General features: G+C 44.5%; 2 protein-coding genes across 2 annotated transcripts in view; both read right to left on the bottom strand.

Moving 5' to 3' along the window:
* Window positions 1-12,889, bottom strand: part of LOC115362095 (mannose-specific lectin-like) — a 35,665-nt gene that overhangs the window by 10,030 nt on the left and 12,746 nt on the right. The gene's annotated exons all lie outside the window — the stretch shown is intronic.
* Window positions 3,318-11,897, bottom strand: LOC115362093 (membrane-spanning 4-domains subfamily A member 12-like). Its single transcript, XM_030055881.1, has 7 exons — window positions 11,692-11,897; window positions 10,476-10,586; window positions 9,451-9,507; window positions 7,801-7,938; window positions 3,958-4,065; window positions 3,713-3,796; window positions 3,318-3,552 (listed from the first exon to the last, which is right to left on the bottom strand). Exons 1-7 carry the CDS (start codon window positions 11,827-11,829, stop codon window positions 3,469-3,471), a joined length of 720 nt encoding a protein of 239 aa, XP_029911741.1. The 5' UTR covers window positions 11,830-11,897; the 3' UTR covers window positions 3,318-3,468.

Raw genomic sequence — 12,889 nt, 5'->3', positions numbered from 1 at the left:
ACTTGGGCCAGGCCCTGAGCCTGGGCTTGCAGCATTATTAGCGCTCCTCTGAGCATTATCACGAGTTATCACGAGTTGAGTTATCACTTGAGTCATCCTGACCCAGCACTGCTTGTGTTATTAATTCAAAATCACTTGAGAAATTAACCATTTTTGTAGCATTTATTTTGCTTCTCTTTCAGTTCAGTTAGACCTTCCTTCAGGAATTTCCTGTATTTTTCCCCTTCTTCTTTAAACATGTTCAGAATATTTAGCTCCAAATCTCTTTTATCTTGTCTTTTCTTGCTTTTGTCTTTTATTTTGTGGTCTCTGATTCGCCTCTCCATATCCTCACACACCGACACGTCAAACGTGCCATCTTTTGGCCACGCAGAGGCCATTCCCTGTGTCCGCTTCTTCCATTTTTCAGAAATTTTAGAATTTTGTTTTAAAAGTTCTGGGTGCCTAGTCCCAATCAAGGCTGTTGGCACGATAGTCATCTTTACTATGGGCACCTTTAAAGCTGGTGTAAAAAAAAAATTTCAACTTCTCTGTGCAGAGCTCAGAATGAGCACAAGGGAGGGGGGACTGTGTCTGTGTGCTTTCTAGGCGACCTGCCAAAGCTATTGTTTAAGTGGACTACAACATCCAAACACGCCTCTCTCACTCCCACCGGTCAGTCCCACCAATCACACTTGACCGGGAGGAGCCCAGAGGCGGTCCTCTTTCAGTTACTCACACTCAACTTTAACCCTTTCAAATCCGACTTGCAATTTTACCTACACAACAACAATTTTCTATCTGCGCCACAACCTAGCGTCGCAGCCACACCCTATTTGTCTACCTCAGACTGTCACTTCTCAACCATACAACGCTTCTCTCACACCATCATTCTTACATACTTACACATTCTTCAGAATAATCACACACTACAAATTTACCAAGCAAAACGGTTTGCATTACAAAACTTTACATTCATGGGATGAGGCAATTTTGATTCTATTACTCAAAGCAAAAACACCATAGGTTTATCAGATGGGCCCAAGCAGTTGTTTTGTTTATACGGAATATATTCAGAATTTAAAGTTGCAACAGTATATGTGACGACACAGTATGTCCGCACAGACAACTTTGCTTAAATTGGTGAAGAATCAACGGGACCCATCAAACTTTGTGCAGCATACAATTTAATACTCTCACACAGCGCTTCACTCCCGCACACTCCACTCACACTTTTCCTTTCTCCCACACTCCCCACTCACTTCTCTTCATTCACACACACATACTGTCAGTCCAAGTCAGTCTGGTTAGTTGTCCTTAGTCAGGGAGAAAATATCATATCAGCATTTGTTCTTTTTTTTTAATTTTAGGTCCTTATTCTCAGGGGTTTCCTAGACCCACGTAGTTGTTCAGGAGATTTTATGGAGCTTAATCTTATCTTTAACTAAATCATTTACTGGTGATTGGAGAAACTGGCTGGCCACACCAATTTCCCCAATTGTGACCTCAAATTTTCTCTCCTGAACTTTTGTAAGTTGGAAATTGTGAAATTTAGAGAGGTCTGGATTCACTCTTAGCTATGAGTTATACACAGATATTATAATTGTTCTAAATTATGTTCCGTAAAGGTCGCCCCAACTAGGGCTGAGGATCTGACTGATTCGGATGAACTTGGAACCTATAGGTTGCAGCTCAAGTGCTTTTGCATGAGGCCACTGCGAACCTCCAATAGGTTCGGTTCACTAATTATTCTAGTGGATGAGGTGTGACCCTCCTCCACGTATTATTTTATCATTTAAGTGAGTACAGTCGGGTTGGGGTTCCCCATTTAAGAGTAATGCCGCCCAAAAGACTTCACCATGGCAACCGATTTACAGCGCGGCACACGGTACACTCCCGTATAGTAGACCTCAGCCTGCGGTTATCGTACGCACCCAAACCAGGGGGCCCTGGCGCCGGCTTTCACAATAAATACAGCGCTTCACAAAACTCTTATTTCCACAGCACACAGCTCGAGCATCTCCGGCTCCGTTCTGTGGTTGGACAGCTTAACTTTTCTAACATGCACTGGGACCCAACTCGTCCCCCTTTTTTCCACTCAACAGCCTGTCCAAGCACGATGACTGGCCAGTCACACTGCCAGATATGCCCAATCAGCCAAAACGGAATTGTCACACCTACGTTGCTCAAGCCGTTCCAGAGCACCTTCCGTGCTTCTCACAAATACAGAAACACAATAACACAGTAAACACACTTTTACAGAATTTGCTGGCAGAACCTGCACGTGTAGGTTTCACCCGGGACCTGTGTCCCCCTCATAAGCTCCTCCACCACTCTCTCTCCTCAACAATGTTCACTTAGTTTTAGCTTCAAATATTCTTAAACCAATAATTCATTTCGAGTGCATCCATAAGTACTGAGACTTCAGCTGTCACCCCCCGCAACGAGTGCACTGATGTAGGTTTAATTGTAACCTACCTTGTGCTGCAGCTTTGTTCAGCGACCTCGGTGCGGGACATGCCGACCTTCCTCACAGCTCAGGATCCAGACTCGATCACGTCGGGGTCACCAATTATGTCGTGGCAGAAAGTGATGGTTCAACAAAGGAATCAAATGGTCGAGACACAGGTGTCAGATGGGGAATTCTCTTTATTCACAGCGGCCCTACTAACAACATAGATCAGAGACAATTCTTCCAAAAGCCCACATTACAGATCATGCCATCACTTTTTATACCCTGGGTGTGTATTGGTTATGCGTTGTTTTGGACAGTATCTCATGACGTTTTGGCAGACCTAACTTCCCATTAATGGGGAAACATTTCCCGACCTCGCTTAACTTGGACTCCAACCAGCTTCCTCTGATTACTCCACATCATGAGTGTGTGTGTGTGTGGTGTGCTTGCCTATTTCCCAGAATCTCCAGATGTTTCCTACTCATGTTCTTAGCCTATACTTGCCTTGTTTTGGTGTCAGTACTGATCACAATGGCTTGGCAATCACACCTTCACGAAGGTCACGATGGCCTGGCTCTTACACTTTTCCTGGTGCCCAAACAAGTACGAGACCTGGCCTGCAGCTTAGACCCCGCCACACTACTACAGTAGAGAATGGAGAAATTAATAGCCTACTTTTATGTTTTATGAACAACTGAACAACTGCCTTTCGCCAACTATTATGTCCGTTCTCTCACTGCTACTAGAATCTGAGCCACAGGCGCTGCTAAATAATGGCCAATTTGGCGTTTTTTTTTTCAGGCTTTATCGGGCTGTCGGGCCTAAAGTTCGGCTAATTAGTCGGGTCGGGTAGGGCCTCGGGCTGGCCCAGTCGGGCCCGGTTCGGGTCGGGTCTTAATTTTCAGGCCTGATGAGAACTCTGATTCTGATTGGTCAATGCAGTCTGTAATCCATTATTTCTAAATGCAGCTGTGTCCTGAAGCTGTGACATCATCCGTGTTTCTGATCAGCAAAGCTCTTTAACCAGTGGCAGGTCAGCTGACAGTGGTGGTGTATGCTGGAGGCTCGCCCAGATCAGCAGCTCCTCGCTTCTCTGGTTCTTTAGGAAGCTCCATGGTCTGCAAAACAATATATCATCTATAACAACACATCAACTATAAAACAACACATCATCTGCAAATAAACACATCTGTATAGCAACACATCATCTGCAAATCAACACATCATCTGTGCAACAACACATCTGCAAAATTCACGACTGCGCAGATCTACACCAACCTGGTAGATGACGGCTGAAGTGGGCGGAGCCTGCATGTTTGCTGGGAGGCCTGAAGGTAAGTTGTTGCTCATAATGAACTCCGACTGCAAGACATGACAGTTAAAGAGCCTCAAGCTGCTGCTGTCATGAGAAAATTCTCATTTCTCCAAATTTCCTCATCATGAAATTTATCTTCTTTTCAGACGGAGAACAAAGGGAAATGTCAGAGTTTAAAATCTGCTGGCATGTCGCGTGGCCGACTCACCTGGGTGTTGGAGTGGCTTTTAGCTTTACAGATTTCCACGGCGACAGTGATGGCCACGATGAACTCCAGCAGGGAGAAAATACCCAACACGGCTGACATGGCCAGTGACTGGAGGAAGACAGGAAGCTGCAGTCAGACTTCTACCACAGCCAGGAGAGACACCAGACTGATTATTACTAATCCAGGACACTGATGACTGATATATAGGGCCAGGGGCGGACTGGGACAAAAAATCGGCCCGGGCATTTTGGACCCGACCGGCCCACCACATTCGATAACGCACACCTTTCCGGTCTTTTTGCTCTCTTAAATGTGTATAACAACTGTGCAACTCTTTAAAACCATAATGCCATGCAATTAGTTAGCTGTCATCAGCAGTGTTGGGCACGTTACTTTGAAAAAGTAATTAATTATAGTTACTAGTTACTTCTACTAAAAAGTAATTAATTACCAGGAAAAATAACTATTACGTTACTTTTTAAAAAATTGTTCAAATATGTCAAATTACTTGGCTGCCCCAATCATACTGGCCTATAGTACTATAGTGGAACATTAAAATACAATAGATGAATAGGAATTGAACTTTTTTATTCTATTGAACAGGCCACAACTGGCCAACACCTTTTCGGCATCTATTTCAGATCAGTAAGTGCAGGTGCCTATCAACATGAATGGAGAATGAGCCCAAACTGCACATAGGAAGGTCATGGCGACAACAAAGTATACCACACAAATCCTTTAAATCTGAATCTGATTCGATTGGTATATATATCTCCTCATAAAGTTAGAACAAGGCATTAAAAAAGGCAAAAAACAAACAAACAACAACAACAACAACAAAAACCCAAAACAAAACAAGGCAAAATAATAATAATAATAATAATAATGATAATAATAATTTAGCACCTGGGTTACAAATTCACAAAGAGTACAGAAATGAAAATTACAGAAACCCTAAATACCACTGTGTGTGTCATCTAGCCAGTGACAGGCAGAATAATAAGAATCACTTCACTGTCATGGTTAACAACAAAGTGAGGTAATAAAGTAAAATCCGTCTTTTGTTCGGGTGGGGAATTGAACCGAAGATCTCCTGCATGGCAGATGGGGGCACTATCCGCTCTACCATCGGGAATTGTGTTCCTCTGGCATTGTTTGGGCTTCTTCTTCATTCATGTTGATAAATTACGAAAAAGCGAAAAAGTCTGATCGGCTTGAAAATTGACAGCCGCTTTTTTTTCTGGCAGTTTCTCTGCGCCACTTTTGCGTTTTCTCTCCATCTCAGTAGATCCTATGAGATAACGTTCGACCCGCGTTGCACTGCACACCGGCTCACCGAGCCACAGGCTCGTGATATGATTGGGCCAGCCCCGTGTCAGTGAAGAAAAATAACCAATGGGCCGCAGAGCAGCGTGTCTCAGGGGCCGGCCCGGTGCTTAGTAAACAAACTCTTGCAATGACTTTATTTACCGAAATCATTATGCAGGCGGGACCAAACTACGCAAAAGGGGTTGTTTAGCAATGTGATTGGGCCAGCCCAGTGTCAATCGGGCCGCTGATCTACTGATCTTACGGTCAGCTATTTCAATAATAATAATAATAATAATAAAAAAAACACCCCTGTATAGGGCCAATCAGGGGCAGAAATCCCATTTCATTACTGGTGGGGACAATAAACAGCAAAATTTCAGAGTAATTCCCGGAGGGGACATGAAAAAATTGCTGTCTGGCACGATTGCACCTCCCTCTTTCTCTCTTATGCTCCTTTGAAACTTTCCGTACAGCGTTGAGCCCTCAGCGTGTTCATATGTTTTAAATAATGCTATTAAAAGCAATAATCGTCTAACCAAATTTATTTGCTCACTGTTCTAATTTCCACTACAGTCCATCAAAGGAGCTTTACAAGAACAAGAAACTCAAAATAAGCTCTAAAACTAGAGGAAACACCTTGAATAATCCAACTACATCAAACTATTCTTCAAAAAACAGATTTATTGTAGTGTCAACAAAAAACAAAGCAAGATATGGCATCAAATAGTGACATACAGTATACACTATATTACCAAAAGTATTCGCTCACCCATTCAAATGATCAGACTCAGGTGTCCTAATCACTTGGCCTGGCCACAGGTGTATAAAATCAAGCACTCAGGCATGCAGACTGTGAAACAAGACATTTGTGAAAGAATGGGCCGCTCTCAGGAGCTCAGTGAATTCCAGCATGGAACTGTCATAGGATGCCACCTGTGCAACAAATCCAGTCGTGGAATTTCCTCGCTCCTAAATATTCCACAGTCAACTGTCAGCTCTATTATAACAAAATGGAAGCGTTTGGGAACAACAGCAACTCAGCCACGAAGTGGTAGGCCACGTAAAGTGACGGAGAGGGGTCAGCGGATGCTGAAGCGCATAGTGCAAAGAGGTCTCCGACTTTCTGCACAGTCAATTGCTACAGAGCTACAAACTTCATGTGACCTTCAGATTAGCCCAAGTACAGTACGCAGAGAGCTTCATGGAATGGGTTTCCATGGCCGAGCAGCTGCAGCCAAGCCACACATCACCAAGTGCAATGCAAAGCGTCGGATGCAATGGTGTAAAGCACGCCGCCACTGGCCTCTAGAGCAGTGGAGACGCGTTCTCTGGAGTGATGAATCACGCTTTTCCATCTGGCAATCTGATGGACGAGTCTGGGTTTGGAGGTTGCCAGGAGAACGGTACATTTCAGACTGCATTGTGCCAACTGTGAAATTTGGTGGAGGAGGAATTATGGTGTGGGGTTGTTTTTCAGGAGCTGGGCTTGGCCCCTTAGTTCCAGTGAAAGGAACTTTGAATGCTTCAGGATACCAAAACATTTTGGACAATTCCATGCTCCCAACCTTGTGGGAACAGTTTGGAGCGGGCCCCTTCCTCTTCCAACATGACTGTGCACCAGTGCACAAAGCAAGGTCCATAAAGACATGGATGACAGAGTCTGGTGTGGATGAACTTGACTGGCCTGCACAGAGTCCTGACCTGAACCCGATAGAACACCTTTGGGATGAATTAGAGCGGAGACTGAGAGCCAGGCCTTCTCGACCAACATCAGTGTGTGACCTCACCAATGCGCTTTTGGAAGAATGGTCAAAAATTCCTATAAACACTCTCCTCAACCTTGTGGACAGTCTTCCCAGAAGAGTTGAAGCTGTAATAGCTGCAAAAGGTGGACCGACATCATATTGAACTCTATGGGTTAGGAATGGGATGGCACTTCAGTTCATAGTATGAGTAAAGGCAGGTGAGCGAATACTTTTGGTAATATAGTGTATGTTTGAGCTCTACACTGTCCCTTTTAGATCAAATATGAAAACGAAATGAAACTATGCGACATAATAATACCATTTAAAATGCAAAAAAATAGATATCTATCTAGAGACAAACTCAAAATATCAGTGGAGTGGTCTTGTCCCCCCACCCCCTCCCGGGATTTCCGCCTATGGAGCCAATATTCATTTCTGCTCAACTTGAAAATTGCAGTGTCAAAGTTTCAAGTGTTAAAAGCCAACACAAACCTTGTTTCAGACTAACAAATGATTAATTAACATTATAATAGTGAAAATTGCAATAAAAACATTAGAAAAAGGAAAAAGTCCACATAATCATTTGAAAATCTGAAAAAGTCTTTTGGAGCCACAGAGATCAGAGCAACAGTGTTGCTCTGCCATAAAAGATTTTGAGTTTCATCCCCCTTTAAATGTGATTTTTTCCCCCAGACAGAACCACTGCGCTCATCAACAACAAACTGCCGTAGTAAATTCGTGGCAGAGGAAACCGTTTCAATGTTTGAAACCTGATGAAATGTCCTACCTTCCAATTATGATCGTTATTGAATGCAAAGAAAAAGAAAGAAATCACGACGATCCCAGTGACGTCCATAAAGTGGAGGATGACGGCGACAACAGAGGGCAGGGTAGTAATGATGCTGAGGGTCAGGGCGGCGTTCACCTGCCGGGCAGAGCGACACCACCTGACGTTAGCCAACCATGTTGCAATAAAGCTTTTTTAAATGTGTAAATATTCCCGCTCCTGCAATGGAGTGTCAAGGCAGCTGCCTGGTGGGGGATAAACCTGACAATCTCCAGGATTAAAGTCATAAAATTACAAGAAAAAACTCTAAAAACTATTTTTTGAAAATTCTGATTTCTTTTCTTGGAATATTACTCCACCTCACCAGGGTCTGTTTTTTTAAATATATATATATGCTGCCATAAGAGAGAGAGATTAGAGAGATCTAGTCTCTTAGGGCTCTAGTTTCCCGGCGCAGCGCGGGGTGGCGCAGTGAGGCGAACCCCGCGCAGAGCTAGTTTCGACAGGCGAAACGGCAGAGGCGGACAGTGTCCAAGTTTCGCAGGCGGAGGTTCGCCGAGATGGGAGTGGTGGCGCAGCGGGGGGAGGTGCCGACAGATTCGGCTTGGCGCAGTGACAGTTTCGTGCCAAAAGGCTTCGCCGAGGTGCGCCAAAAGCTCGCCATCTGAAACCACGTCTACTTTCAGCGCAAGGCGGAGCGGAGCCGGCGCAGTGGAAGTTTGGCTGCCTGGCGCACATCACCAAAACCTCACAATCAGCACAAACGGTGCCAATCTCCTTTGATCTGACATCAGTTGTGACGGGACAGTTGATATGGAGATATATGTATGTGCTGATTGTGATCGTAGCATTGAATAGTGTTTTTTTCGGTATTTATTGCATTGTTCATGTGTCTAACATTCCGGAAGCCTGCCTGTGAGGTTTTGGTGACGTGTGCGCACTGCTCGCCGGTCTCCTGAGCTCCGCTCCGCCTGCAGCAGTAGACCTCCATGTCAGCTGTGTAAACTTTCATTACGCCTTCACGCAGCGCATTTTAAGGGCAAGGACAGGGGCTCATTTGATTGGTTACATGTGAATCGGCTGTGTCAAACCCACTCCATGCCTTCTCTCCTCCCCTCCGCCGGTAGGAGGGACGGCGGAGTACTTGCGAGAACGGCGTGCCAAACTTGGAAAATCCGCCTGGCCACACCCAGTTGGCGAAGCGCATCTGCGCTACGCCCCCGCCTCGCCTGGTCTGCGAAACTAGAGCCCTTACAGTCTATTCCTTTTCATCTTAATTTCTTATTTTTACAAAAGCCCTTTCTTGGACAGGTGTCCAAGCATCCACTACAAACACCATGATGCTGCTTTTGATAGCTCTTTTCAGTTTGTCTATGTAAACTGTGTCAGTCCCTATCAAATAAACCATGAATAAAATAATAAAACAGACATGAAAGACAGGGCATGACCTGCAGCTGAAGGCCTTAGGGCTCAGATTCGAACCCGGTGAGGTGGTCGCCCTCCACCAGGTGAACCACCGGGGCGCCTGACACCTCTTGCCACTGAATATGTCCTGAAAATGATTTTGTTAAAAGTGCGGGAGTCCCGGGTGTGCAGGAGGTGTCGGTGTCTCTGTTTCAGTGATGAGGGACAGGAAGTGGGCGTACTGACCTTGCAGCGGTCCATGGACCTGGTGGCAGCCACCGTCAGAGAGCCTGCCAGGATGTACTGCAGGACACACACATTCAGCACCGTCAGCATCACCTCACTCATACCATCATTATTACTGTTACCAGTCAAAGTGAATCTGCTACCCGTTACTGAATCATATGAAACCAGACGACCTGAGGAATCTCTTGGTACCGGCAGGTTATGCTGGGCCGCCAACAAGGCGGCTAAGTATGACTGCAAAGTGTCTGAATGAAAATGGGTTCTCTGGGCAGCCATGGCTCTCCCCTTTGCAGACACGCCCACCTTCTGCTAATCGCATGCAGTTTGGGCCACAAAGCCTGCAGGCTACATGTGTTCTTGTGGCCTGTTGTAAAATGGTGTGTGTGTGCAGACTGGGGCCTAAACAGTCTTGGAGCTGCATCAGTTGGCTTTGACTGGAAAGCTGAGACTCTTGTGGATTCAATGAGCCACATTTGATTCCTGTGTGATGATGTTGGCCCCCATAGCAGCCATTTCACTGCAGGCAGAGCATTTTGTCAAACTGGATGTCACTGGAGAAAACGACCTCTAGTGACCTCTAGGAGAATCACAGCCTCATCAAACTTTACAGACACAAACTAGAGAGCGAGGCCGTCCAAAACACAACACTCAACATCCAATCAACGAAAAATGCAGCTCTTAAAGAAATCTGAAAATGTCAGTTTTGAAAGTTTTTGGCACCAAATCAAAGCCTGAATTTTTCTGTGGTGTTCCTCAGGGTCTGGTGACTTTTTTACTTTTTGGATCAATTCTCCGGGGGTCAAACATGGTTAAATGTTGTACCAAAACTGTGTAACAAATGGTATCAACCCAAAAATTACTGCAACAACTTATGGCACATAACTGAACATGGGAATGGCCTCATATACTTCCATCATAATGTTCTAACCCTTATACACTGCAAATAAACCAAAAACTAAACATGCACCTAACGAAAACACAGTGTTTCTTTCAGATTTATGACTAGAATAACTTGACAGACTCACAAACACGGGTTCCCACACGAAGATGAAGCTTAACATGGCGAGCGTGTTTGGGAAGATCACCATCCCGATCTCGAAGAGGAGGACCAGCAGGCCGATTATGATCTGCACCGTCTGCAGGGACAATAAAATACAACAACAATATTATTGATAACAGTTACACCTTTCATAGAATTTCAAAGAAGTAAAATAAATCAGTAGGAAAGAGGGAATTTTTAGTCACAAGCAGGTTTCACACAGAGAGGTGGATTCAAGACACTCCGTGTGAAAAACTTGAAATAACACAATAAAATGTATAAACTCAATTTCACATAAAAATACGGAAGAAGTAAGAGGCGTAAAGGAAATATAATTAAGATTAAGAAAAACAGACAGATAAAATATAAGATAAATAAGATACAAATAAAGATGAAGAAAATAAAAAGTTAGAAGAAACTGATTTAATTCCTTGAGTGTGGACAACAATAATAATAATACTGATAAGCATTTTCTAAAAATCCATGTGAATTTCACACACATTGGTGAAGAGGCTGCAGAGCACAAACTCAACAGAAACACTGAACATCAGACACACACACACACACACACACACACACACACAGTTGTGTGTCATTCTTTTTTTTTTTTTTTTTAATAAACATTAGCTTATAAACGTCAGTAAAACTGATAATCGATCAGGCTGCAGGGGACAAGAAATAAAACCCTGGCAGGAGTGGAAAAGTGGGCGTGGCCAAAGATCACGTAGGAAAAGTGTTTTACACAAATCTAATAAAAAAAAAAATAGAATTAAAAAAAATCTCCCTGATCTTTAGGCTGCTGTTTGACTCTCCCACTGGCTGCTGTGCAAGGCAACTTAATTTGTGCTTTACACAGACCAACACAGGCAACACGAGCAATAAAAATAAATTGAATTACAATTAAAAAGATTTCAATTATATTTTTAAAAATATCGAACTAAATAAGACCAGTCGAACAGGAGAGTAAAAGTTATAGTGCACTGTAAAGTTTTAACCAATAGCCTCAAAGTTCATTTAACAAAAGGCAGCAGCAAACAGAAAAGCCTTCAGCCGGGATTTAACGGAGCAAATGTGTGATAGCTGGCAAAATATCAAAATATAATGATGTTTTTGTAATTATGCAGCTGAGATAAACAAAAACAGAACTTATTAAAAACCAATAGTGTGTGTGTGTGTGTGTGTGTGTGTGTGTGTGTCCTCACCCCCAGTGCCAGCAACCGTCTCTGTCTGGCGCCCTGGGGGCCCAGCGGCGGGCACCCCTGGGCCCCCGGGGCTGAAGGGTTCACCTGGGTGATGACCGTCACGCCGGCCAGCGAGGAAGACGCCACCGACGCAGACATGATGAGCAGAGACGAAGCCGCTCTGCTTCCTCGCTGCTTTTCTCTTAACGAGTAACCCGAGTCTGAGAGGGAAAAGATCCCAGCAGGACGTTTCTATTGCAGCTCTAAGTAAACCTCACCCATGCAGGAAAACAACACCCACACTTCTCGGAAACCAGTTCACACTTCCAATGCATCAACACGGCGAATGGCCAGGGTTACATGCCGACTTATTAAGCACCCGTTTCTCATTAGTCATGCAAGAGTTGCGTAACCCCACAGATTTACATAGAACTACCTCAGCGTTCTAGACGCCACAGGAAGCATTTGGGGCGTCAACTAACTCTGTTGTCATGGTAACGTGACGTTTTCTGCGTCATATTATGTGGAAATAGAGTCTGCCAGCAACTAACGTTTTTTTTTTTTTTTTTTCTAGAGAGGAATAGCAGAACTACTCCTCGGAGTAGCTCTGCTGGGGATCTTTAGCCTGGTGTTTGGCTGATCAGCTGATACAGGGCACAGTGTGTGTGTGTGTGTGTGTGTGTGTGTGTGTGTGTGTGTGTGTGTGTGTTTGGCTGATCAGCTGATACAGGGCACAGTGTGTGTGTGTGTGTGTGTGTGTGTGTGTGTGTGTCCAAGACTGTTTAGGCCCCATCATTGGTTGCTGAATTGTTAGGTCTGTTTGATAGACCTAACGACAGATTCGGCTTGGCGCAGTGACATTTTCGTACCAAAAGGCTTCGCCGAGGTGCGCCAAAAGCTCCCCATCTGAAACCAGGTCTACTTTCAGCGGGAGGTGCAGCGGGGCTGGCTTAATGGAATTTTGGCTGACAGGGGCAGTGCGCACCAAACCTCACAATCAGCACAAATGGTGCCAGTCTCCTTTGATCTGACATCAGTTGTGACGGGGCAGTCCATATGGAGATAAATTAATGTGGTATAGTGTTTTTTGTCGGTATTTATTGCATTGTTAATGTGCCTGACATTCCGGAAACCTGCCCGTGAGGTTTTGGTGACATGCGCACTGCACGCCTGTCAGTCAAAGTTGCACTACGCCGGATCCGCTCCGCCTGCGGCAGTA

This window comes from Myripristis murdjan, chromosome 7 (genome assembly GCF_902150065.1).
Source record: "Myripristis murdjan chromosome 7, fMyrMur1.1, whole genome shotgun sequence".
In the NCBI taxonomy this organism is placed as follows: domain Eukaryota; kingdom Metazoa; phylum Chordata; class Actinopteri; order Holocentriformes; family Holocentridae; genus Myripristis; species Myripristis murdjan.
Note: the sequence above shows the minus strand (reverse complement) of the source record. Positions and strands in the feature narration are given on the sequence as shown.